The 27,350-nt window shown below is 39.1% G+C and overlaps 3 protein-coding genes across 3 annotated transcripts; 1 reads left to right on the forward strand and 2 right to left on the reverse strand.

Moving 5' to 3' along the window:
• The first annotated feature begins 263 nt into the window (after positions 1-263).
• On the forward strand, positions 264-3,251 carry LOC114529142 (SPRY domain-containing SOCS box protein 3-like). Its single transcript, XM_028550892.1, has 3 exons — positions 264-552; positions 2,046-2,239; positions 2,664-3,251. The coding sequence occupies exons 1-3, from the start codon at positions 411-413 to the stop codon at positions 3,147-3,149; spliced, it is 822 nt and encodes a 273-aa protein (XP_028406693.1). The 5' UTR covers positions 264-410; the 3' UTR covers positions 3,150-3,251.
• Positions 3,252-3,825: 574 nt separating this feature from the next.
• On the reverse strand, positions 3,826-6,243 carry LOC114529143. The gene is made up of 5 exons (XM_028550893.1): positions 5,949-6,243; positions 4,918-5,011; positions 4,667-4,826; positions 4,297-4,452; positions 3,826-4,029 (listed from the first exon to the last, which is right to left on the reverse strand). The coding sequence occupies exons 1-5, from the start codon at positions 6,098-6,100 to the stop codon at positions 3,845-3,847; spliced, it is 747 nt and encodes a 248-aa protein (XP_028406694.1). The 5' UTR covers positions 6,101-6,243; the 3' UTR covers positions 3,826-3,844.
• Positions 6,244-7,141: 898 nt separating this feature from the next.
• LOC114529068 (atrial natriuretic peptide receptor 2-like) lies at positions 7,142-27,202 on the reverse strand. Its single transcript, XM_028550789.1, has 26 exons — positions 26,964-27,202; positions 20,473-20,681; positions 19,594-19,922; positions 18,932-19,247; positions 18,320-18,444; positions 17,282-17,522; positions 17,010-17,053; positions 15,871-16,003; positions 14,926-15,063; positions 14,577-14,747; positions 14,359-14,434; positions 13,946-14,051; positions 13,794-13,847; positions 13,239-13,328; positions 13,023-13,100; positions 12,835-12,939; positions 12,585-12,656; positions 12,065-12,230; positions 11,840-11,989; positions 11,496-11,679; positions 10,700-10,840; positions 10,257-10,380; positions 10,044-10,112; positions 9,490-9,763; positions 9,324-9,415; positions 7,142-8,723 (listed from the first exon to the last, which is right to left on the reverse strand). The coding sequence occupies exons 2-26, from the start codon at positions 20,543-20,545 to the stop codon at positions 8,427-8,429; spliced, it is 3,648 nt and encodes a 1,215-aa protein (XP_028406590.1). The 5' UTR covers positions 20,546-20,681; positions 26,964-27,202; the 3' UTR covers positions 7,142-8,426.
• Positions 27,203-27,350: the final 148 nt, after the last annotated feature.

Below are 27,350 nucleotides of genomic sequence, written 5' to 3' on the forward strand. Positions count from 1 at the left end.
TATTGTATTGTTGAAATAGTCTGATCGTTCGAGAGTAGGCAAATAGTGCAACTCTATCCCAAATCACGAGTAATTTCTACCAAAATTGTCTCAATAACATCGCTAACAATCTTCTCAGTCTCCTGCTGTAGTCTTCGTTTTAAAATAACTTAGTTAATTTTCTTTTTTTTCAAATATTTTTTTCCCATGTTATCACTGATGTTATTCAGAACAAGTACTGGCCACGCCCACACTTACCATATAAGGTAAATGATAATAAACGCAACGCGAAACCGCTTGGCTTGCCTTGACTTGGAAAAAAAATATAAGCCTTTAAACGCGGGCAAACGAACCGTTTCAAAGCTTCATAAGCAGGTTAAACGCGTGTCGATGTACTACGATCAACTACGAGAGTCATATCATTCTAGAAAATGAAAACTCTTGCGACTGTATCAAGCGCTGATATATTGTCCCCGAGAAGCATATTCGACGGACCTCCATCGCACTTGGAAAGCAATATAATCCAAGACCTGGGTGAAAACGTTACTTGTCGCAAAATCGAGCAGAGTGATGGTTTGTATGATAGCATTTTTTAAAATATAAATCTCTATGGGAATATTAACCTAGTCTATGAATATCTGAATGATAAACGCGCAGCAGAGCAGAGCAGAGAATCTTCCTCGTGGTATATGAAACGTTTAACAATCGATACAACCAAATGTTACTAGTATTAAATTATACAATGCAGAGGTATCGCAGATGAAATCTTTTTATCTGAATAGCTTTGGGAATGTGTCTAATACTTTTATGGGCAAGAAACTGTTGCAACTTTACGCTCGCGATTATGTCACAATAATTTGTATTTGACAAGATGTTTAAATCTTGTAAATAGTGCTTTGTTATAACATGACATTTTTGATAAATTAACTTGAAATTTAAAAAAAAGATTAAAAACCGCAATGACTTTAGTTAAAATTTTAGTTTTTGCCAATCTTTATGTAGTTTTATCCGCCCTAGAAATGCTATACTATACGTTATATGTGTTTATACAAAGCAGGTATCGCCTCTTCAAAATTTTAATATGCTAATATGAGCTCAACAAAAACAGAGCTTCTTAAAACGTCGCCGATCAAAGGTGTGGAATTTTAAGCGTTTTTAAAGTTGTTTCCTCTTTTTGAGAACTTTTTCTGCCTCGATCCTCTATACGTGATGAAAAGCGTTATAAACACTGCTAGCTGTAAAAAACAAGCGCATCTTGTGAAGTTGTTTATAATATACTGATGCTAGCAGGTGGCTAGTCCTTCGAGTTTGAGCTTTTATAAAGAAGGGCTCGAGTTGAACCGTGACAGTGACGTCTATATTATAAAAAAAATACGATAGGTTTAACTTTTAAGTGCCTAAAGGTCAAACAGTAAACCTATTTCGTCATAAAAGCTGGCAAAGCCCCATTCGCGTTTCTCGAATTCTTGTTTCTATGCGTTGCGAATATAAACACTTTGCAAAAGAATCTTCGAGTGTGTATTCAAAAACCGTGGCATGTTTCAATAATACACGATTCTTTCAAAGAACTTGAATGAAATACTATTAGTTTGAAATATTAAATGCCAGATTGCCCCATCGCAAAGCGAAGGTATACCGTGACACTTGATGGGTAAACATTTAAATCTCTCAAAATGGAAATTGAAATTGAATTATTTGTACTTGTACAATAATGTTCATTTGCGCTTTTATCGGTCTAGCGGCAAAGTTGTTTCTATTTCGGAGTTTCATTAATAGTGTGCAACGTTTCCCCTTTGGAATTCTACAGTGAAAACCCTTTAGAGAAACTGACTTGTAAGTTGTAAGACATGCTCGCACGCAGAAATATCTGTACACATAGAGAAATTATTTGTATTAGGTGACAAACAGCTGCCCAGCCAAACATCGCAACAAAAATTGTTGATAAGTATTGCAAACAGGTGAAAACTGAAAAGACACAACATCACATGACATTGTAAAGCCCCACTGAAGAAACTTTGTAAAATATACACGAGGATGCTAGCTCATTTGGTTGTTTGTTTTATTAGAACAACACTGTTGTTGGGTGTGGGATACCAAATCCATGTCAGGTTCGATCACCCTGGGCAATCAGGAAGAGGTGCTCTTTCATCCAGATTACAGCTGTGGTACAGCTGCCATCAGAGGCGAGAAGCCATTTGAGTTGGGCAGTCAACATTATTGGGAGATAAGGATGACTAGTGCTGTCTACGGAACTGATATGGTAAGATTAGGCGAATTGCTCTAGGAGATTTTAAATGCTGTCTGTGTAAAGATCTAACCTCTGTAACTGATGTTTTTAGAAAAGACCAAAGACAAAACAGACTTACAGAACTGGGAACAAACTAGACAAACTAGTATTTTACGCTATATATTAATACGAGAATGGGTACTAAAATAATTAGAGTGGGTTGTGGCTCTTGATAACTGTAGAAATTATGCAGCCATATGGATAGTCTCATGTAAGATTACTTAAACAGTTCTTGGAGAGCTGAAGATCTAACTCCATTAGACATTAAGGGCAAATTTAAATAGCTTTATGTCTGACTTGTTAACAGGCAAAATCCCCTTCCAACCAGCTCAAGACAGAGTAAAATAGGGCAAATTGTGATGTGACACAGAAGCTTACTAATTTTATTGCTTTTCAGATGATTGGTGTTGGCAGTAGTTCAGTTGACCTAAACAACTCAAGAACGGCTTTTGCAAGTTTGTTGGGCAAGGATTCAGAGAGCTGGGGACTGTCCTATTTGGGGACGGTCCAACACCGAGGGGAAATGAAACAATTTACGACAAAACTAGAACGAGATGATTTAGTAGGATTGCACCTCGACATGTGGCATGGGACTTTGAGCATTTACAACCACGGCAGAGCATGCGGGGTTGCTTTCCGTGGCTTACAAAATAAAGAACTTTATCCAATGCTTTCGTCAACAGCTGCAAGAACGAGGATGAAATTAGAAAGAAGTTGTACATTACCAACAACACTGCAGTACCTATGCTGTGCCAAAATTGGTAGTCATATTTCAGGACCACAGGATTTAGAGAAGTTGCCTTTGCCTCCGGGAATGAAACGATACTTGGGTAAACACATGGCTTGGGTTTTAGAGACGAAAAGTAGTCCAAATGCGAAATAAAAGTGTAAAGCTCTTTGCCTATAGTTTAACATATTTGTGCCGCAATAATATGCATAGATTAAAATTTAGGATATATGAATACTTGTGTAGATTAAGATCTTATATTTTGTGTTCACAAACATGTTGAATTAGTTATCCTACCACTGGTAACAAGAGCTCAGGAACCTGCCATTCTGCTACATCTTCAGCTGTAAATATGTCAATCAAAAGAGGTTGAAAGTTTATTTATGGGTGGTCGCAAACACAATGTCAAGCTCATGCAAATTTGTGGAACTTCCATAAAGCTTCATTCTGTATGGTTTATAAATAAAATTTTTATTTCATTGATGTTAATACGGTTAAAAAATTAGGAATAATTTGGTGCAGAATGCATGAAGGTACAGTGGATGGATAAGCAGTAAAATATATAACTTACGAACATTATTAATCAATCTCGATAAATATAATTTACACAGAATAACTTATTCAACAGATTCCTACGCATGTTTCCACATGGTTGATAAATTCGGTCGGACACACTGTTTCTTGGAAACATTATTACTTGGCCAGTTTTACCAAACATATGCAAAGCTGAACAGGATAACACAATTGATTCCATATTTCACAAAGAAATCTTGCGTAGAATCACAACAGCATTTTTAAAGTGACCTAGCCCTGGAACACATCCTTTGACACATCCACATTGATTCAGATATTCATTTTTTCTTTGCTCTTTTCTTTCCCTTGGGTGCCTCCGCGGACTTCCTCTTCCTGCTGTCAACACCATTATTACAACCGTTTGTGTGAGCTCCTTGTGAAAGATGGAAATCATATTTTTTTGCCATGACCTCGGTCCAAAGTGCCAGTTCAATCTTGTGTGCTGTCCAATTCCCATTAGGGTCTAATTTTTTTTAGAAAAAAAAAGATCTTGTTGACATTTAGAAGTGACAACAAACACCTCATCATATTTGCATATTTACTGAGCGATAATCATTGTATTTTGAGTAATTGAGGCAAAATATATATATTTAGATCTAATTGTAAACTATTTGTATATATGGAAAGACATTGTCTAACTGCATTAGCCAGCTATTGAGCCAGTTACTAGGTTCAATGAATTAGTGGGTTCAATGAATTAGCAGGTTCAATTAAAAAAAAAATTGCTTACCTTTCTTTTTTAACCGTTGCAAAACCTCGTCAATTCGTTCAACAAATTTCATGTAAAAAGGTAAATTGTAGTTAATCTCACCCAGATTGGGTATGGCCATCATTGCTTCGTCTGCCATGAATGGTACTAGATTTGGTGCGCCAGCTGAAAGAATTGCTACAAAACCAACATTGGCAATGAATAGCAGCATATATCTATCTACTGGTACCGAAGGTTTTTGGACAATCACTATTTAAGAATGAACGCCTGTTCATGTAAACTTTTGGTGGAAGTAGGTTCAATCTGTGTCCAAAATTAGTATGTTTAGCTTAACACTGTAGTGTTTTGACAAGCAAATAAAGTTTTTATCTCAGAGTTTTCTACTCCATACCTGATGCAGTCGCTGGGCCGACAGCTTTCAATTTCGAAAGTTCCCGAACTGCGGAAGAGACGTCTGGGAGGCATTCAAATGCCTTAAGACTTATTTTTTCAACCGTCTCACCATCATTTGCTTTGACAAGATCTGATAACCTTGGTCTGAACTTCCCACGCTAGATAGAATGAATTATGTTTAAAATCATAAGTCGGAGGATTCAGATTTTCACGGTAAAATATACCTGAAAGTTTGTGCAAATCACTTACAGTCAATTTCCATTTCATCAGCTGACATAATTCATCTAAATTGAGGTACATCTTGTCCCTACTCTTAAGATTCTGAGGTAGTTCATCCTGATACCTGCACAAATACAAAAATGCCAAGGCTCAGCTAATTACGATAGACATTTCCTAACTTGCTTGACTGAACACAAAACAAAAGCTTGGAAACAAGGCAGGCAATGTAGTCTATTGTTAGTGGGAAGGTTTTCATTGCTCGAGAATAAATTTAGGAAGTGTCTATTTCTCTATTCCATGTCACTGATGAACTAGTTGGATGGGTAAAAAAGCATTCAAATGACCAATTAGCAATGGATTATCTAAATTGATAATTTGAGTAGTTTGAACCAGGCTATTAGAGCTGTAACTACACACACCCAGGTCATGAAGGGCAAGTGAATAAAAATGTAGAAAAAAAGATATTGTTGACACTAAGAAGTGACAACACCTGATTATATTTGCATATTTACTGAGCAATAATGGTTGTTATTTGAGTAATTGAGACAAAATATATATATTTAGATCTAATCGATATATATATATTTAGATCTAACCGTAAACTATTTGTCAAAAATTGTCAGCCTGCAAAACTGCACTCCAAGAGAGCGTCAAACACTTTTCAAGGGGAACCACTACACAGGTCTTCCTAAATTGCAAACTGCAAGAGTGTTCCTTGTTGTCTGGGAGGTGGATTCTTTCTGCAACAGCTCATTTTGCTGTTGAAATCAGTGGGAATATTTCATGTCAAGTAGTTGTTGACAAAATTTTTCAGACACTTGAAAATAATGGCGCTAAAGCCTTGAATTAGGGTTATAAACGGTGAAATACATCACCCAAGCTTGCTTGGGCATTTCATGCATATATAACAGCAATTACAGAATTACGCCTGTTCTGACAAATCTTGTGAGTGAATTCAACATGCGAACTTCCTATAAACACAAATCTAAATAAACCAGCTCCCAAATACGCTGGGATAAACTCGTCTACAAGACCCCGATAACCTTTTTAAATATATTTACCATTTATCCAAAGCGACGAGGTCTCGATCCCTCTTAGCTTTGCCGTTATTGTTGGCTTTCAACTGGAGAACATCGCCGTAGGCAGCAAGAGCATTCTGCCACGCTTCAACATCTTCGTTCAAGTACAAACTGCTTGTTTCAACCGCTTCCATGGTACCTCGAGGCGTTCCTTGTACAAACTACGACTTATCAACCCGCTTTTGTACAATATCCAACAGCAAAAAGTACAAAATTAATCACAAAATGTTTTCAAAATGCGTCATCATTTCTGCCGCGTTCTTTTCAAAACTGAACTCGAAATTTCCGGGGGGGAGATTTACGAATTTATGGTGGATCCCCCCCCTGTTCTTATTATAATAATGAATGAATTATAGTATTGTGACGTCATACAGGACGCGCGCAACGCGCAATGTGCAAATTAAGACCTTGATCATTTCAAGCAGAAGAAATGGTTTTGCAGCGCGGTCCAGAATGCTGGATGAATGCGGTCGATGAAAATCAAATATGGTAAGACGGGTACTCGTTTTGCGACCCTTTCCTATAATATTTATGGCTGTTGCAGAACTCGAATTTGATTTGAGTTATTTTTCCTTTTACACTTTGGCACCTAAATAAGTATTAACTTCATTTACAGGAAAGATCGCGTACGAATTGAAAATAAAGCGAGGAGAAACTACAGCAACTGGCAATACCTTTATGACGAGTACAAAACGGTTCGTAGTACCCCATTGTGCCCAAGGTTTCCCAAAATCATCATTGCACCCCTCCATCGCAACCAGTCAGAGCACATTAACGCCTCTTGCCCACCTGAGAGGCCTGGTCCTCACTTCAACACGATGCACTTTTAATAACCTGTCTTCCATTTTCTGCTCTTTAGCTGTACTCCTTTTGCAGAAACAAAACAACGTCTTGTGCGTCTGTGCAGAAGAGTCAGCACATGCGCAGAAGCGCGACCGAGAACGTTAACAAGCCTCGTCCTGAAACGACTCAACGTGAAATCGGCTGGCGACATGGCCATGCGAGAAAGCTTGAAATTTTCGGCACGAACATCCGTGGTTTAAAAACGAAAAAGGATATTTACAAGTCTTTTAACTGGCCGTCGAGTTGACCAGTCTCGACTGGCGAATAAAGAACACATTTACTTGAGGTAACTGCGATTGATTGGACACAAAAATACCACCTCTGTTCCTCTGATGTAGTTTATTGTCCTAGATTGTCCTACGCCTCGCATTGAATTAAATTATTTATAAAGGTTTTTATGTTTGTATAAGCTGTCCAGTCCAATGTTTGCAAAGAGTTAAAGTCTATTCAATTGGCCAAAACTAGGCAAAAATGTTGAAGAAGAACTTTAAACAAAGTTTACACGACTTTGCGTTCAAATTGGGCGAAACAATCTCCCATTCTACGCCTTTTCAAAGGATTTTTTAGTTTAAAAAACCGTAACATGACGCTCAAACAAAACTTTCCCTACACAGTGCAATTGGTATTCCTTCTATTTATATAACGTAATTCTGTACAAAAGTCAGTGGGTTATATTACAAATAAAATACATAAACTAACTCAATGCACATTTCAACCAACTCTGGCCAGAGGAACATTTTCATGAAATAATCCCAGGAATGAATATTCGCCCACGGATCTACTGTCTCAAAGTTTGAAATCAACTGGTGTCACGATAGATTGATAAATAATAGTATGTAATGAATCTATATATTCACGTTTACTAACGAGTTTTCTCTTTTGCGCAAGGTTACTAGAACTTAGGTGGAAAGGGCTCTTCATGAGTCTAAAACCTGCAATGACTATTATAACGAAATGTTCTGTTTTGTGTTTTCTACCTCGAACCCAGGACCACCGTTTGTGACGGTAACATGGAAGTCCTGGGTCGGGTCGGGACATTTTGTTCGAATATTTCTCAACGCTAATCGCGGGCACCGTTTGTTGGAAAACTGTCACCTTCCGGATCGACAATTCAAATATGTTTCTATAAATTATACTCTAAAATCTAATTTACTATTTCAAAATAATCATCAGTATTTCCTCGTTCTAATAACGAGCCATAGAATGGTCTATTCGATCCATAGTTTGCATTTTTTTCTTTCGGGAGGATACAAGACGAATCGGTTCTTTAGAACAAGTGGCGTCGAAGATACATCACTGATTACCATATACATATATATATTTACAATTCCACCCCCGGTACACGCGCGAAAATTCACGTCTTACACGCGAGACGTGGTCGCGAAAAATAATTTGCAAAGCTTGACGACAAAGTTGTAGCGATCACTGATCGCGTAATACACTGGATGAAGAAAATATACCAATCGAAAATGAAGCCAGAATATCCAGTGCATTACAAAATCACTTGTGACGATGCTGCTACCGTTGGCTATGGACAGCGAAGGCAAAAGCTCTTAAAACAACTTTGTAGCAAGCGACCAGCAGGCGTGTTACCCATTGGGCTCCCCCCCCCCGTCCTCACGCAATTCCATTCATTAACAACTCTTCGTCTGCTTTCTTCCAACGAACCATCCTCGGCGACTCGTGCGCCACGTGACCTCCGCCGTTTCGCAAAATTGCCGGCGAGTTCCGAAAGGATCCGCGCATAGAACCACGGAGCGAAATATTCGAGTGATGGAACTCTCGGAGTAAAAGTCCTGCCTGACCCGGGGGTCGGGACAACTGAAGGTCTGCGTGGACCATCTCCCTGTGTGGAGAGCGGGGGACGTCGCTATTTGCCCCCAGCAGCCAGTACGTCACCAGAGCGCCCTTACCCTGAAAGATGATTTCCTTGTAGTAAGTAACTTATCTACCATCGTAGTCCAAGAGGGAATGGTATTGATCGAAACGAAACTAACGGTTAGCAAGCAAGCATTGTATGGTTCGCGAAGACTGATGAGGGTTGATGGAGTTCATAAGAGATGATTAGGGTTGATGAGGATTGATAAGGGCCTTAAGGGGTCGATGAAGGTCGATACGAAAGTTGATAAGAGATGAGACGAGTTGGTGAAAGTTGATATGTTTTGATCAAAGTTGATAGGAGTTGAAGTGAAGGGGTTGTAGTGTTGAAGTGAAGGGGAAGTAATAGGAGTTAAATGAAGGTTGATAACAGAGTTCATAAAAGTTGATGAGTTGATTGATACGAGTTGATATGTGTCGATAAAAGTTGATATGACTTGATAAAATTGGAAATGAGTTGATAAAAGTTGACAAAAGCTATCAAGACCTAATGCTCAAACACAAACACAAACACAAACACAAACACAAACACAAACACAAACACAAACACAAACACAAACACAAACACAAACACAAACACAAACACAAACACAAACAGAAGTTGTAACTCTCATCCACAAAAAATCTATTTTGTACCTTGACCGCGATTTCTCCACGTTCCTGGGTTCGAAAGCCGCCAAGTTCTTCCAAGATTTCGTTCGTACTGTTGCTTATGTGAATTCTCAGAGCTGAAAACAAAAAATGCATTTAATGAAAACAGTCATGTGTCTTCCAAAATCAATCATAAACGAATGGACCTTACCATCACCACTCGACTCCAGTCTTGACGCGGTGTTCACGGTATCTCCGAAGAGGCAGTACCTCGGCATAGTTCGGCCTACGACGCCGGCAACGACCGGGCCCGAGTGAACGCCGATCCTTAACATGAGCTTGTGGTTCGGTTTATGTCGGATTTTGAAGTCCAGCACGGAATCTCTGATGCGAAGAGCCATGCAGGATATTTCAGAAGCATGCAAATTGTTGTTTCTCTGAGGCAGACCGGACACAACCATGTAGGCATCGCCAATCGTTTCAACCTGAGTTTGTGGAGCAGAAATTTAGATACGAAATTAACGGATAAATGAGCTAGCAACGATATGAGATTTATAAATCTATTATTAAACTGTGGACGACCTTGAACTTTGTCGAAATTTCTAAAATTTATATATAAACTTGGTTTGAATTACTACATTTCTTTAAAATATCATGAACTGTATATTTTAACATTATTTTGATTCAGTAAATGATTTAACATGATTTTGATTCGCTTTTAAGTAAATACTCTGGCTAGACGTACACAGAACCTTGCAAACTTACCTTATAGACATCGAAATCTCGGATTATTTCGTCAAAAAGCGTGTATAAATCGTTGAGCAAGGTAACAACCTACATACAACGTCAAGAATATATAGCTTTGAAAGAATGAAAACCTTCAAAAATTCAATATGCATCTATAGTACAGCAAAATTTGAAGCCAAGGCTCTATTTCAAGGCGTTGAAGCAAAGTTAGCCAAGAGAATTCGCACCAACCTGTAATGGTGTGCTTTCAGCGCAGAGCTCAGTGAACGAGACGATGTCGCTAAAATAGATCGTGACACATTGGAATGACTCGGCTTCGACTGATTTGCCTTTCTTCAATTGCTCGGCGACAGACCTGGAAAATACACAAAGTATCTGTGAGAAATCAGACTCACCACTGGCACTGCTAATCTTGTGGTTACTGGAGTTGAGTCTACCATCAACAAACGAGGAGGAATTTTGTTTTCAACTTATCGCCATATTTGTTTACATTATTTTAGGCAAAGCCAATCAGAATGCCTAAATTTCAAATACTTCATGTAAAATGATATATATTGTACATTTTCTCAAAATTTATGCATTCTGATTGGGTTACTGAAAATGTAAACAAACTTGCTGATTGGTCTAAAACGAAATTCCCCCACTGTTCCATCAACAAGCATTCCAGCACTTACGACGGTAACATGCGTTCCAGAAGATTATCCGTTTTTCTTTTCTCCTCAATCAACTGCCCCGTCCTCTCTACGACCAATTCCTCAAGGTTGTCCGTGTACTTTTCCATCATGTAGATCATGTTATCAAGAATATTGGTCTTCCTAAAACGACGAAGGCATTACGAAATAATTAACAATCATAGAACGGTTGTTTCGATAAACTTGTAGTTGGTTGTTCAGAAAAACTCTTGAAAACTTTTTAACAGTGTCACAACTCGCAATATCCTGATAATCAGACTAATTTTTGCTTCACTTGGATTTTGCCTTAACCAATTTGGCTCAAACCTACCAAACCCTTGTAAGATTTAATCCTTAACCGCTTTAGGGTTGGTACAACGTTGTGAGGTCAGGTTTAGGGTCATAGCTGTAAGAATATAGTCGTGGATTCTGAAGATGGACTTGCTACAAACAAGTTAGGCACGGTTTCCATTTAGTGGTTTACTTGTTTTGAATATGTCATGGTGGCTGATGTGATGGAATATTTCTATGTGTGCGCAGTCAACAATGACCGATTTGAATACAAAAATGAAAGCCAAATTTACATGCGGACTATTTCACATCGCTGAGAATGACTTGTTCCACGACAATAGACTTTTCTTATAATGACGTCAAACGTGGAAAGTCTGATGTTACACGAAATTTGATTGGCTCCACAAAACTATCGAGCCAATCAAACTTCGTGTAACATCATACTTTCCGCGTTTGACGTCATTATGAAAAAGGTCCATATTACGACAAAATGAGGACTCGTGCTTACATTTTCAATTTTACCAGCAGACGATGGATGCGTTTTTTTAGTTCAGCGAACGCTGGTCTCTCTTGCGGGACATCGTTCCAGCATTCCTTTGCCATCTCGCGTAGCTCTTCCAATTTCTCGATCAGATCTGGGACGACTGGTCGGTAGGGCGGGAATTCGATTGATTTCACGTGTTCTATGATTTCTGAAGACGAAAGATTCGATCTTTAGGATCATGTGCTAGACACGTGGCTCTGCGTGTGGTAATTCGAACACGCCATGCCATTTGATTTGGGTTTGGAGAAATATATCATCATGAAAAATATGGTTCCGTATTGTTTTCAAGTGTAAGAACACAAGCCTACCTCTGATGTCTTCGAAATTATGACTGTAAGGTCCCTTTCTGGTGTGAAATTCCTGAAGAATGATCGCAAAACTGTAAACGTCACTCGCTTGTGTACCTCGACCGTTCATATTGGACGAACGAAGCAATTCAGGTGCTTTCCATAACATGTCTAAAATAAGAGGAGAAATACGACTGTAAATTTGATCTTAGGCTGTGGTTCGCATGCATAAAAGTGTCTCAATACCTCTGTATTTAGCGTGCTCGCAACTATACGGCTTTAGTTGTTTCGATTTGAACGTCGGTAAACCATAATCCGTGATTTTCAGCTGCCAACGACTATCGACGAGACAATTGGAGGACTTGAGATTCCCGTGAACTTTTATATCTGTACTGTGGAGAAATGTCATTCCCTGAAAACAAACGAGTGACAATGAGAATGTTTGCTACGTGGAATCGATTTCCGAGAGAAAAAGATCGGTTTCCATCGTCGTAGTTCGTCGTACGATGCTCTACGAACTACAGCCTGTGTCACTCAAAGACGAATATTTCTTCCGACAGAAAAAACATTACGAAAATTAAACTTAAAAATTGCATATTCACAACTTCAGCAATTAAGTTTGTTTAGGGCTGAAATCGTTCAACAAATTTCACTTAATATATGATAACTAATTCGATATAACTTTTGCGTTGAAATTATACCTCATTTATAACTTTTGCATCGAAATTATACTTCAAATTATATTCCACTTCTATCTTACACTAACCTTCGCGATGTCATATACCAGCGATAATATAAACATGTGATCTAAGTTCACGTCAACGTTCAACAAAATATCCTGCAAAACAAATGTCATAGTTTTGAAACTCCGTTGTACGGTTTTGGCGGGAAAAAAGCGTGACAACAATGTGACATCGCAATATTTTCTGTTATCAAGGACGGTTTATAAAGCTTTTTCTACGAAAGCAAGCGATGGCTGTGTAGGGCAGTAAAACATACGATCTCGTTTCATATACCTGCAAACTTCCTTTCGGACAGTAGCTAGTGACAACGCAAATATTTCCTGGCTCAACACAGGCTCCGAGGAATGGGTTGAGATTCTCGTGACGAACTTCCCGCATCTTTCAAAGCGAAAAAGGTTTAAGAGTTATTGATGAGCGATATACATATGAGATTTAACAAAAAAATTCTGAATAATACGAACCAGATTTAATTCTTTCAAAACGTTTCTCGTCAGATCAACAGATTTCTTTGAAAGTTTTTTAATCGCAACATAGTTTCCCTGTGGGTAGAAATAACGGAATGAAACTCAAGAGAAATCCTTCTTAGTCTTATGAAGTTTAACTCTATGATTTGTGTTGGATTTTGCAAACACCACAACTCACGGTATTGTGTCATGCGCAGACGGCGCAGTACCGACCTTTAGAAGTCCCACTGTTGTGTATTTGATTGTGGTAGGATCGTCGTCATTGTTTTCCAACAGCGTGTCTGTTGGCTCGTAATCCCGATGCTAGACAAAAAAAAACATTCGTAAGAGAAGTGGAACTGATAGAGCTATCCAGTATAAATAAAGTTAGTTTAGTTTAGGTTTCCTCCTGTAGTAACACTGGATCAATAAGAGATGATCCTTACTGGACCTCTAGGAAGAACAGTTTAGAACTGATAGAGCTATCCAGTATAAATAAAGTTAGTTTAGTTTAGGTTTCCTCCTGTAGTAACACTGGATCAATAAGAGATGATCCTTACTGGACCTCTAGGAAGAACAGTTTAGAACTGATAGAGCTATCCAGTATAAATAAAGTTAGTTTAGTTTAGGTTTCCTCCTGTAGTAACACTAGATCAATAAGAGATGATCCTTACTGGACCTCTAGGAAGAACAGTTTAGAACTGATAGAGCTATCCAGTATAAATAAAGTTAGTTTAGTTTAGGTTTCCTCCTGTAGTAACACTGGATCAATAAGAAAAGTTTAATCACCTTTCCCTGTTCACTTGAACTTGAATGATTGTCTTGCATCAAAGATCCAATCACCTGGAGACAAAAGAAAGTATTTTAACACATGCTTGTTTCAACGAAGCTTCGCGTTTACGGAAACAAAACATCAAATTCATCAAAAATTTCCCTCTCACCCCGCTCTCAATGGAAATTTGTGAATTCCTTCGAGCTTCAAAAGAGATTTCATTGGAATCAATTTTCCACAACAAACTGTGCAGTTTCTTTTCCATGGAATACTGCCTAAAAGGTGCAGAGGTCTGAAGTTCAGTATTTTAGAAATCAGAAGCGTGTTTAAATGCAGTGAACTGTAATAAAACTGGTAACGCTAACTTGGATGCCATCTTTGAAGTTTTTCTGAGTTTTTGAACGTTTGAGACAGACGTAGAGGGTATAATTATCTAGGAATGTCTAAAACTATGTAAAATACAGTCAAAACCTCTGAACTATAGGTGTTAGCATTCCATGTTTTATTATTAGCATTTAGTTTGAATAGGGAGATGGTCTATCAGAGAGGATCTTGCAACTAATAATCGATTAATAACTCTACCTGTATATATTGTAAAGTAACAAAAGAAGCAACAAAGCCAAGATGCCAGAAACGCTACCAATGATCTTCTTAATGTCTGAAATAAAAGAAATACAGAGTGTCAGATGCTTTCTGTTTGAGCTCTATTTGTGAATGACTTTTTAGAGATGAGGTCGGCAGATGGTAGATTCATGTATACGATATTCCACCAGTACAAACAATCCCCGAATAAAACGCACCGTCAGATTTTTCAGTTTTTTTGCAAAGGTCGCCGGTGAAGCCACAGGGCGGCGTGTCTGGAGGAACGCTCGTTCTTCCCGCATACCAGGTCAACTTCGGGTTCACCTCGTGAAATATCTGCTCACCAATGTTTTTCTCGTTCAACCAAAATTCCGCATATCTTTTCATGTCTGTCACGATTTAAAACAATTAATGAAACATTTATACTGGATAGCTCTATCAGTTCTAAACTGTTCTTCCTAGAGGTCCAGTAAGAATCATCTCTTATTGATCCAGTGTTACTACAGGAGGAAACCTAAACTAAACTAACTTTATTTATACTGGTGATTACTGTATCCAGAAACTCACCATAACATGGTGCTGCTTGATTAAACGGGACACAATTGCTATCTTCAAATGTTCCATTCACAAATTCCTGGTGTACAAGTGTCATATTAAACATCACATCTGCTTGCTCATCAAACGCCAGCTTATGGCCAAAAATACCTAAACGTGAAAAATTCAATTTGTGTCACCTGTGCTGCAATTTCATTGGTTGGTTACTAGACAGATATGAGGTATGCTGCAATTTCATTGGTTGGCTAATAGATAGATATTAGCTCATATCTGTCTAGTAGAGAAAGTAAACAAAATGGCGGAAAGATTTGGGGAGTTGAATGAAATAGAAATCCAAGCTTTAGTTGATAATAGCACACCAAAATGCACCGAAAGGGCGACAAAGTTTGTGTATATAATAAAACAGTTATTCTGCTCACTCTCTTCGTATATGGCCGATAGGCAACTCGGCGCTACGCGCCTCGTCGGCTATCAGCTCACATACGACTCGAGTTCGCAGAATAACTGTTAAATACTATGCATTACTAAATCAATCTCGATTGTGATTGGCTAAAAACCTACAGATAATTCTCAATCTCTTGCCACCTACACGACATTGAAAATTATCCGTAGGTGACGTGATTTTTTGCCGTTAGTTTGTTGTCAATAATGGCGCAGGCTTCCTTTCTAAAAAGGAAATACATAATAAAACAATTTGCGTTATCCACCTCAGCTTCGCTTCGGCAAACAACGCAAACTTCGGCTTGATAATTCTCGATATTACACTCAACCTCATCCAATAATTGCCTGAGAATGAGCTTGCAATCCAAGCATTCCCCCATCTCTTGGCATTACTGAACACTTGAAAAGCTAAGTTTTAAAGGAATTTTGTAGGGCAAGGCAATATATTTAGTTATAGGCGTTTCAAAGTTTCCCGAATTTCCGAACAATAAAAGATCAATAAAGTTGACTACTTACTATCGAAGGCGTGTCCCTTCAAAGCGTTGATAATATTAATACCGTTCGGTTCGAGGTTTTTGGCCAAAGTTTTGTTCAAAGCGTATGCATATTGTCGAATAGCGTGATACAAATGCGCTCCCTCGATACGAACCTAGACAATTTAAAACGAAATATTTTGTGGGCTTATTTTATCATAATCTTAAGACCCTTTTACACTACGCAAACTAACCCGGGTCGAAGCCGGGTCAACTCGAAGCCGGGTTAACTCAAAGCCGGGTTAACTCAAAGCCGGGTTAACTCAAAGCCGGGTTAACTCAAAGCCGGGTTAACTCAAAGCCGGGTCAACTCAAAGCCGGGTTGACTCAAAGCCGGGATAACTCAAAGCCGGGTCAACTCGAAGCCGGGTTAACTCAAAGCCGGGTTAACTCAAAGCCGGGTTAACTCAAAGCCGGGTTAACTCAAAGCCGGGTTAACTCAAAGCCGGGTTAACTCAAAGCCGGGTTAACTCAAAGCCGGGTCAACTTAAAGCCGGGTTAACTCAAAGCCGGGTTAATTCAAAGCCGGGTCAACTTAAAGCCGGGTCAACTCAAAGCCGGGTCAACTTAAAGCCGGGTTAACTCAAAGCCGGGTTAACTCAAAGCCGGGTTAACTCAAAGCCGGGTCAACTTAAAGCCGGGTTAACTCAAAGCCGGGTCAACTCAAAGCCGGGTTAACTCAAAGCTGGGTTAACTCAAAGCCGGGTTAACTCAAAGCCGGGTTAATTCAAAGCCGGGTTAATTCAAAGCCGGGTCAACTCAAAGCCGGGTTAACTCAAAGCCGGGTTAACTCAAAGCCGGGTTAACTCAAAGCCGGGTTAACTCAAAGCCGGGTCAACTCAAAGCCGGGTCAACTCAAAGCCGGGTCAACTCAAAGCCGGGTCAACTCAAAGCCGGGTTAACTCAAAGCCGGGTTAACTCAAAGCCGGGTTAACTCAAAGCCGGGTCGAGCCCTGGGTTTGTTTACATTAGTGTTCAAACCCACCTTCAAAGCAGGGTTCACACAACCCTGGGTTAAGTATGGATTTACCCAGGGTTGCGTTAATTTGAGTAGTGTAAACGAGGCTTTAAACAATCCCTCGAAAGGTACACGAATGGGCTTTTATCGTATGGGCAACTTACATTACTTGAATTTTTCTGATATATACACGTACAATTTGGTCCAGCTGAAATAAAAGGTGGAGATCTCGTTAAACAAAACCAGTAAAGTACCAGATATTTCTCTATGAAGCGTCATCGTTATATTTTTGGTTTATGGATATATTTTGATTTCGAAGTTAAAATGAAAGTGTGTTTAACAATGTTATACTGACATGTTTCTGCCAGCTTGTCTCCCCCCCGTTTAACCCCCCCCCTTTACCCCCTCACTGGTAGGAACGAATGAGGACACTCACTGCAGTTCCTTGTACCACCCGCATATAGACAGCCTTTAAAACTGTCCGTCTTAAAAGGCGGTTTGTTCGCTAAACTCCGCAGTTTTTCGGAAAATTGTCGATAAACTTTCGTCATTTCGCGTTTGCCTTTTTCGTACGTGACTGGCCTCGCCTCGATGATCAGTAATGAGCCAAAACTTTTCATTATATCCTCCATGTTCGTTGACCCGGAAAAATAGCTGAAATATCTCTTGGTTGGTATCTTAAAAAAACCCAGACAATTAGAACGGAGGTCAGGTTTGCTCAAGAAATTGTGTATTTGGTTTGAAATAGCGAGGGGTTGCTGCATGCATGTATTTCTAGTATTAGAGAGATATTATATTAGAGAGGCGTTCATATTAGGAAGGTGTTCATATTAGAGAGAGGTGTTCACATTAAAGGGAGGTGGTCATATTAGAGAGAGGTGTTCATATTAGAGAGACGTGTTCATATTAGAGAGACGTGTTCATATTAGAGAGAGGTGTTCATATAAGAGAGGTGTTCATATTAGAAAGAGGTGGTCATATTAGAGAGAGGTGTTCATATTAGAGAGAGGTGGTCATATTAGAGAGAGGTGATCATATTAGACAGGTGTTCAGATTAGAGAGAGGTGTTCATATTAGAGAGACGTGTTCATATTAGAGAGAGATGGTCATATTAGAGAGAGATGGTCATATTAGAGAGAGGTGGTCATATTAGTAAATACATAGATATGAACACTTCTCTAATATGACCATCTCTAATATGAACACCTCTCTCTAATATGAACACCTCTCTCTAATATGAACACCTCTCTCTAATATGAACACCTCTCTCTAATACGACCACCTCTTTCTAATATGAACACCTCTCTTACATGAACACCTCTCTCTAATATGAACACCTCTCTCTAATATGAACACGTCTCTCTAATATGAACACGTCTCTCTAATATGAACACCTCTCTCTAATATGAACACCTCTCTCTAATATGAACACCACTCTCTAATATGACCACCTCTCTCTGTCTATCAATTTTACCAATTTTACATCTTGATCCAGATGAAATCCGATAAAGACGTATTCTTGAGTTTGAATCAAACGTTCTTGGTAGGCTGAGAGCATATATTCCGTTTTCAGCTCCTTGTCCATGAGCAAAACCACAACTAGCAATGGAGAATGATTCATTTATGAAGCAATTCTTTTGTCCCCAAAATAACATCTCAAACGTGGTGGTCTAGTGTAGGTAGTATTCTACAATAAGTTGTCGTGATTTGTGTCTGAACTACCCGAGAAAGATATCTTTAACGTCGTGGTCCAGTGTAAGTAGTATTCTACAATAAGCTTTCTGTCTGAACTACCTGAAAAAGATATCTCAAACGTGGTGGTCCAGTGTAGGTAGTATTCTACAATAAGCTTTCTGTCTGAACTACCTGATAAAGATATCTCAAACTACGTGGTTCAGTGTTGGTAGTATTCTGCAATATGCTGTAGTGGTTTCTGTCTGAAATATCTGAAAAAGACCTCAAAAAAGTTATCATCAATTCGAAGTATTATTAATAGAATAAGCTAAGGTGATTTCCTGAGGCTAAACAGTGATAATATCCGAAATTATACGGTTGTACTTTCGGAAATAAAAAATGATTCACTTACTTCTCGCCTTCGCGCTAATCCTTTTCAGAGACGCTTTGACATCACTATAATCGCCCAAATGAAATTTTTGCAGGTTCATCTTATGCGCTTCTGTGTACGTGACAGTCACGTTGTTCTTTTCTGGCGTCAGCTTCTTCGACACGTATTCGTAGGTTTTGATCCAATTCGTCTTCTTTTGATAAACGATGGCAATTTTTCTCCAACGATAGAATTTCAAAATAGCTATCAATGGCGGCGTAATGTGGGAATTGATTATCGAGGTTCGCGCGACTGTTGTGTACAGGGCCTTGTTTGATAATGCAGCGTCCTCGCATTGCTGTAAAAGAATATGGTTGAAATGAGAGATCCTCGGTGTCTTATGGGGGGGGGGTGTGAAGGGACAGAAGAGGGGGCGGGGCACCAAGCAGCGGTGGGGGTAATTGTAATATATATTGGTTGAAATCAGAGATCCTGGGTGGGTTCATAGGAGGCGAGGGAAGGGAGGGAAGACGCGGGGGGGGGCAGGGCAATGTAAGAAATTCCTCTGGGTGGTACCCGCATACCTCCAGTGACAGGGGGGGGGGGCAAAATTGTGTTGTTCAAGAAGATAAGGGGGATTTCGATTTCGGGAACCCTTCTGAACGCTGATTGGCTGAAATATGAGGGCGAGGACTGGAACTTACATAGGACATAACAGGAAGATTGAAGGCGACGGCATTCCGTGCAAAAGTTGCACAGTTTGTTGACGGACCAACAAAGACATCGACGCCATTATTGAGCTGCCACACTTGCTGTCTGAGCGCCAACGACTCGTTACACATTGTGTCATTCCAAACCCAGGTGAGGTTGAATGTCAAACTAGTATCGTTCTTAATGTCGTCCATGGCAATGAGTATCGCAGGCGCGTATTGCGAGGCGGGCTTATCAGGCTGTGAGAGGCACGTTTTGTCGTCGTTGAAGGGAATCAAGAAACCCATCTTGTAGGTTCTTCGTACATTATTAGTACTCGACGCTGAAATAAGAAAGAGTTCATTTGAGCCATCATGCACAGTCCAGTTTCAGTCCAGTGTTGCATTCGTTGACATACTGACCTACATCCACTGACCTTGGGCCGGGGGGTTGTATACTCATATATTCATGTTAACATATATGAACAATAGCGTACAATGTCGGGTATAAGGAATAAAACCTTGGGCCGGGGGGGGGTTGTATACTCATATATTCATATCTACATATGGAACAATAGCGTACAAAGTCGGGTATAAAATGAATATATGGATATGCAACCCCCCCCCTCAATTAAGCGGTCAGCTACGACCCTGGTTCTAGATCTATCTCAAAGTCCTGTGTCGATAGCAGCGTGTTGAAAGTAGTATTTTCCTCTGTTCTGGGTCTCTGGAAGTTCATTAATTCTAGCGTCGTTCGCCATGGTTTTGTTGTTATGTTCAGTGTATCACGAGATCAGTGGTCGATACTCATGCGTGCGCACACCATGGTTTTGTTGTTATGTTCAGTGTATCACGAGATCAGTGGTCGATACTCATATGCGTGCGCACACTTACCATTCAATATTGCTGCGTAAGATACTGTAAATAAACACCATACACTCAACACGAGGAACGGCAGAGACGTCATTGCGAATTGTTGTTAGTCACTACAGAGTAATTCGTGAGTTCGTATACAATTTGTTTGATCCTGTTGGCTTTTTATCATATTCGAGGTTCATCACGGGGATCATGGGAGGCTCTCATTGATGCCTCGTCATTCACATCTGGGAATGGTAAAAATGGTGAGTTACATTCACATCGCAAAAACAGTTTGTGGAAGAGGCCCAAATAAAATATGTCTCAGATCAATTTTTTCACCAATTTGTCATTACTACCGAAATATCATCGGTTGAAATAACTCATTTTTTGGTGGGTTTTAACTTCTGAAATATCGGTGGAATAGATTAATCCGAGATTAACCCGAGATTAACCCATTTTGAACTGGTCACTGTTTTCAATCGTGATTGGTTTAAACTAGGCGATAATCCGGGCGATTAGTAAATCCGGTCTCGAATCAATTTTATTACAAATACTCTGGACTCAAAATCCGCTTCAATTGGGGGTTAAAAAACAGGTGCTGTTCTTTATCTCGCAGCTGCCGTTATCATTTCGTTGATGCCTTTTCGCGATATTATCAAACGCTGGCATCGCGCTGACTGAAATACATAAAAAAAACCGTTCGCTTTTCTAGGAAAGATTGTTTAACAGCATGCGTCGTTCGCGGGAGTTATCGCATATTTTTGCCAACGCATCTGATGGGAAGTACTGAGAATTTACTATGTTAACGACAAAGATTTGTACTTGTAAGGTGTAAGTGATATTTGATGGATGAAATATTCAAGTGCAGTACAGACTCTATACCGATCGATTGAAATAATGACAGTGGGAAACTGAGAACTGATCGGCATATCTAGTATGAATTAATTACACTGAGTTTACTTTTCCCCATGTGGTTAAGACTCAATGAATTGCCAATAAGAGATGATCCTCACTGGACTTCTAGGAAGAACAGTTTAGAACTGATAGAGCTATCCAGTATAAATAAAGTTAGTTTAATTTAGGTTTTCTCCTGTAGTAACACTGGATCAATAAGAGATGATTCTTACTGGACTTCTAAGAAGAACTGTTTAGAATTGATAGAGATATCCAGTATAAATAAAGTTAGTTTAATTTAGCTTTCCTCCAGTAGTAACACTGGATCAATAAGAGATGATCCTTACTGGACCTCTAGGAAGAACAATTTAGAACTGATAGAGCTATCCAGTATAAATAAAGTTAGTTTAGTTTAGGTTTCCTCCTGTAGTAACAGTGAATCATTAAGAGATGATCCTTACTGGACCTGTAGGAAGAACAGTTTAGAAATGATAGAGCTATGCAATTCTTATACATATTATCGGCCGGGTTTTTAGATCAGGATTAAAAAGAATCTTTTCCACGGTCGCGAACCTTTATGAATCAGGTGACCTCGAGGTACGCGCGGAAAGACTGGGTTCAACAATGAACCTAAACATGTCGCAATATTCAAGAAAACTAAAATTGGCTTTACTGGTTGCCTTAAGTAAGAGATAAGTCGCACGTCAATAAAACCGTCACAAAACTTCTATATTTGGTCTGTTGCAATTTAATGAGATTTTTAAAAACGAAGAAGCACTAAGACTGCCATGGGGTCACGAAGCATGTTCTCGTGTTTATACCGTGACAGATTATCAATATGATCAATCTTGCATCTTAACTGCTGTCCTTTTACGGCGTCCATTCAAAAGGCCTTCGTTGAAGCGTTTATCTTTGCAAGGCTGTAAAATTTAAGCCGTTGATCTCCTAGATGTAATACAATTCAATTTTGATGCGATGTGGGGGTGAAACTCGACTAGACAACGACGTAATTTGTGCCTAATACGGCAGATTTTAGTTGATTTGACGGAAAAAAACCCAGATCCTTTATGTCTTTCCTCTCAATTGATATCAATTTCGTTCGTTTACTTGTTGCCTTCAGGCATTTCGGTGAAAACGCTTAACAAGTTCGAGTTTCAAATTCTTCCCCGGATCAAAGAGCAGCGTCCGCGAGTTACAAGGAACGTCGCAAATTTACGAAAAGATTTCGTGGAATCGTTTGGTTGCCGGCAAACTCAGTAACAAATAGCTTTCCCTTGTTCATATTGCATGCCGTACGTGGCAGGATACGAATATAAACGCAAGTGCTCTACAAAAATGATTGATAAGCCTGCTTTTTTAACATCAAGTGCCCTTGATACACAGGAAACGTCATGGCAGATACTTCAATTTTTAGAACACCCTTGTGGTTAGGAAGTCCAGCTAAACCGCATGACTGATAATAGTCGGCCGGATAACAGGGGCCGGTTGTATCAAGCCCGTTTAGCTTAAACGGTGGTTACGTTCAAAATGGAAAGCAAGTCTATCGTTTTATCCAACAGGCAAACTAAATGTTTTTTCAAAGATACTGTTTACAACTACATATTCAGTGCGTAATATTCAAGTTGACTCGTTCAAGAGAGATGTAAGAGTGTTTTTTTAAATTTGACTTATCCACCGTTTAAGCTAAACGGGCTTGATGCAACCACCCCCAGTATTTCATCAGACATCAGTGCATCTGGGAAATACAACGACAACGGCAACCGCAACCTCTTTATGAACAATGGCATTGATCCTTTAAGACAAAAGAAAATGTAAATTACGTTGCCGTTAGCGTTGCACACTGCCGTAGTTGCTGAAACAGTGAAAGTTGTGACTTACACCAATTTCACGGTGCATGACATGATGACAACGCCGCAACAGTTAATGTGTTCGATTTTGTTTGAAGTGTTAGAAGTAATTTTGCTGATCGACCATATTTATAATAGTTAATAACTGTTTCAGAGACAGAGGAATCTTGAAGAGGCAAATCAAGTCAATACTAACTCGTATTTTCTTTGAATACCACAATATTAGGTGAATATATTTTGCCTTTGCGGTTGCCTTTGTATTTCCCAAACTCACTATCTACTTACAAACGGTTCAGTTTGAGGTCATTAACGTTGAGCCCAACGGTTCCTCTAGAAGCACTACAAGATAGTCTAACAGATCGTTTTGCTAACCATTAACTAGTCAACTAGTTGGTGTTTAATTTTTTCCTGATGAGCGCAAGAGCACAATGAACCATGGGAAAAAATAAGGTCAGCAGTGCCCAGCGAGCTGGGCGCATTGCCAACACTTTTTTCATGTAATTTTGCTCAGACACAAACCACGACAGCTTATTGTAGAATATACTACCTACACTGAACCACCAACCACATTTGAGATATCTTTTCCAGGTAGTTCAGAACTTCAGACACAAATCACGACAGCTTATTGTAGAATACTACCAACACTAAACTACCACGTTTGACATACCCTTTTCCCACGACAGCTTATTGTAGAATACTACCTACACTAGACCACCACGTTTGAGAGATATCTTTCTCAGGTAATTCAGACACAAACTACGACAGCTTATTGTAGAATAATATCTTCACTGAACCACCACGTTTGAGATATCTTTCTCAGGTAGTTCAGACACATTCGAGACAGCTTATTGTAGAATATTACCCACACTGGAGATATAATCATATGACCTAATAATAGCAAATACCGAATAAGCATCGCGACTAATGATCCCATAAGAAAACTAATGAGATTCATATTAAAGCCTCTTTTGAAACTTTACAAAAACACTCGACCACAGCGTCAAAGATATTTTAGTGGTGGTTGAGCCATAACCACAACAGCTTATTGTAGAAAACTACCTACAATGGACCACCACGTTTGAGATATCTTTTTCAGGTAGTTCAGACACAAACCACAATAGCTTATTGTAGAATACTACCTACACTGGACCACCACATTTGAAATACAACTTCCCAGTATATAAGATCTAAATCATAAACAGTATTGCACAACTTATTATAAAACACTATCTCCAGTAGACTCTTGAACTGAATATATTGTTACAGATATCATCTTATCAAGTTGGTTCATCAACCACTGAATATAAAAAAATCCATTTCGAACTAAGAGGTTTCATACTGTTTTGGTTGGTTTTAGGTTGTTGGTGTGTTAGTAGTTTCAAGTTGGAGCAAAGTTGTGAAAAGATCGCTTTAGTTTAAGCAGTGAATGGTTACCAAAAAAAGGGCTAGAATGTACATTTATCATGGATGAAAACTAAAATCAATAATATTGTTTACAACTGCATTTATAGTATATTGGTAATTGGATTTCGATTGAGTCTTTCACAGCATGTATGAAAGTGGCTTATTTATTTCGGCTGTTTTAACAGAATCCATACAACCACCTCTTAAAGGCTTACGCATTATAATTAAAATGTAGCAGTCCGGGTTTAACAAATATTATGCAGCCACTAAGGACTTGCAATGCAATAGAGTGTGTCCATACTAACAGTTCACTCCCCTAACATGAGATTATTTGTTTTTCTGAAAGGTCACATGGTCCAACTTTGTTGTCAGATCCAATTTACTTCTCAAGTATGGCATGTAGTTTGTTATTAATGAAGCAGTACAGCATTGGTCTTAGTCGAATTTCTGCCCAATAAATTGCAAGGCAACAGACTATAAAACATCCATCAGAAGTGAATTGGATCTGACAAAATTGGATAGCGTGAACAGACCTTTAAACAAGCACCCAAACATCAGACTTAGTGGAAAAAGACTGATTATGACCTGTCAATCTTTTCATAACTCATTAGCAAGTAGTGCCTCCCTGATATTATTTCTGTTTTACAGTATTTAACCTTTTTTAAACAAATTGTCTGTTGAAATGAAAACAAGTGTAACAAACAACATCAAACTGAAACGAAATCACTACGAGTTCCACATGAGGTTGCATTGTTTAGAAAATATGCTGAAATTTGAGATTTATTGCCATTCACTGATTGTCAACTCATGTAATAGGATTTAGAATGGTTCATATAATTTAGGAAGTACACTTCGCAACAAAGAGAAAGCAAAATCATTTTCACTGTAACATCATTGTACAAGAATACAGCGTACAATAATAATCTGTACATCGCGGCGAGGAGGCGAATCGATACAGAGTTTAATGAAAATGCTTATCTTGTGAACATGCTGCCGAAAAAAATTAACATCCAAGAGAGATTTCAATTTAAGTATAGATTGCAGGTTATCGGTAAAAATGCCAGGCAGATTCATATGTCCAATGCAATTATACGCAAGAAACGCTAAGCTGTGCACCGGTGATGTGAAAACGAAGACAAATAAGCCACATCGAAGGCATATTCAATTAACCGCGGTCAAACAAACGCCTCTTGTAATTTAAATAGGTTTGTTGCAAATTTTTCAAATTGATTTAAGTTTGACGTGTATGCTTGCAAACAAATTCCTCACATGCAAGAATAGCCAGAGGGGTTTTACGGTTTGCTTCGGATATTATTGGAAATGGAAGCGTTTCGTGCAAACACAAATTGGAGCTGCAATCCTCTCGCATCTGCCGCCTTTTAAAAAAGAACATCGCGCAGAATTCAGCTTTGCGTGAAAATATATTCGTAATCTCGTACGCTTTGTATAAATTTGATACAAAACCACAAAACGTGCAACAATTTTTCGCCTTCTAATGCCAAAAGGAAATCCTTCCGAAGGGAGGAAATAGTTCTAATAAAAATCGGAACATTATTCTTGCCTAGCAGACCGGAATATTATCATGTTAATAACATAAGTATGTCTTATTTTGTCACGGGGACAGAAGGCCGAATGCCGGCCATTTACCGGGCAATATTTAAAACGATATCCACCGGGAATTTTCTAAACAATGCCGGCAAATTACAGCCTAAGAACCATGCAATTCGGAACGTTTTGTAGAGTTCCAAGAATGTTGCAAACCTTGGTTTTGAAACCCGACTGAAAAATGCCTCATTTGCGGCCAAACTTGTTTGTTAAATTTTGACCACGCATTACAAGTGTTTTCGAGGCGTTTTGCCATATTTTCTTTGCTAGGAATTCTCGTGTCGTTTTGCGTTTACGGGAGATATTTACGTAAGGACCAGCTCTGGTTCGGCATAGACAGAATTTTCGAGAGCAAAGTCGCAAGGAAACAAGCTTTACTGCGGGTACGAAAAAGCCATTTTATAATAACAATCATTACAGTGCCAAGACTGGCAATCGAGCAACACTTTGTTTATTTCCATTTTGTGGGCCAGCATTGTGGCATATTCGGTTATATTTATTCAGATGTTTTTAAAGCCTTTTCATTCCTCAATCTAATCGCTGGATCCGAATAATCGCCCGCTGAAAAGGCTCTTAAATTGCAAGTAATTGAGCTATTCCAGTGTACCCCGACGGCAGAAATCTTCGCCGTATATCAAGCCAAGATTTTATCCCGTTAATTTCGCGTTTTAAACAATCCCACAGCACGCTGAGAGGGGAATCAAGCTTTTGAATAACACAAACGATCAGACAGATTGATACCCTGATGAAAGAAGAAAAAAACTAACACGAACATACCTTCTCATTTAACAACAAATAACAACACGAACGTTCGGAGTCACAGTCGATATTCACGCGAGTAAAAACAAGGACGGAATCGCAGCAATAATCACGCGATCGTTCTCACCAGTAAACGGCAATCACTCAGGCAAATGAAGGAACAGATGAACAGCAAACCTGCCAGTTCAAATCGCCTAAAACATCTGTTATTCGCCTACAAACTCACAAGTCTTCCTAGTTGAAGAAACCAAATTCAAGCAGTGAGAAATACAATACCGTAATACATCCACTTGAAAAAGTCGTGTACTTCTCTTATGGAAACATCGCGAGCAGAACCACAAAGTCTCACGCAGCTGTCGCCTTCGGCGTGATAAAAAAAACACTCGATTGAAATTCTACTCACAT

Source organism: Dendronephthya gigantea, unplaced genomic scaffold (assembly GCF_004324835.1).
Source record: "Dendronephthya gigantea isolate DGI-Jeju-01 unplaced genomic scaffold, DenGig_1.0 000053F, whole genome shotgun sequence".
Lineage (NCBI taxonomy): Eukaryota > Metazoa > Cnidaria > Anthozoa > Malacalcyonacea > Nephtheidae > Dendronephthya > Dendronephthya gigantea.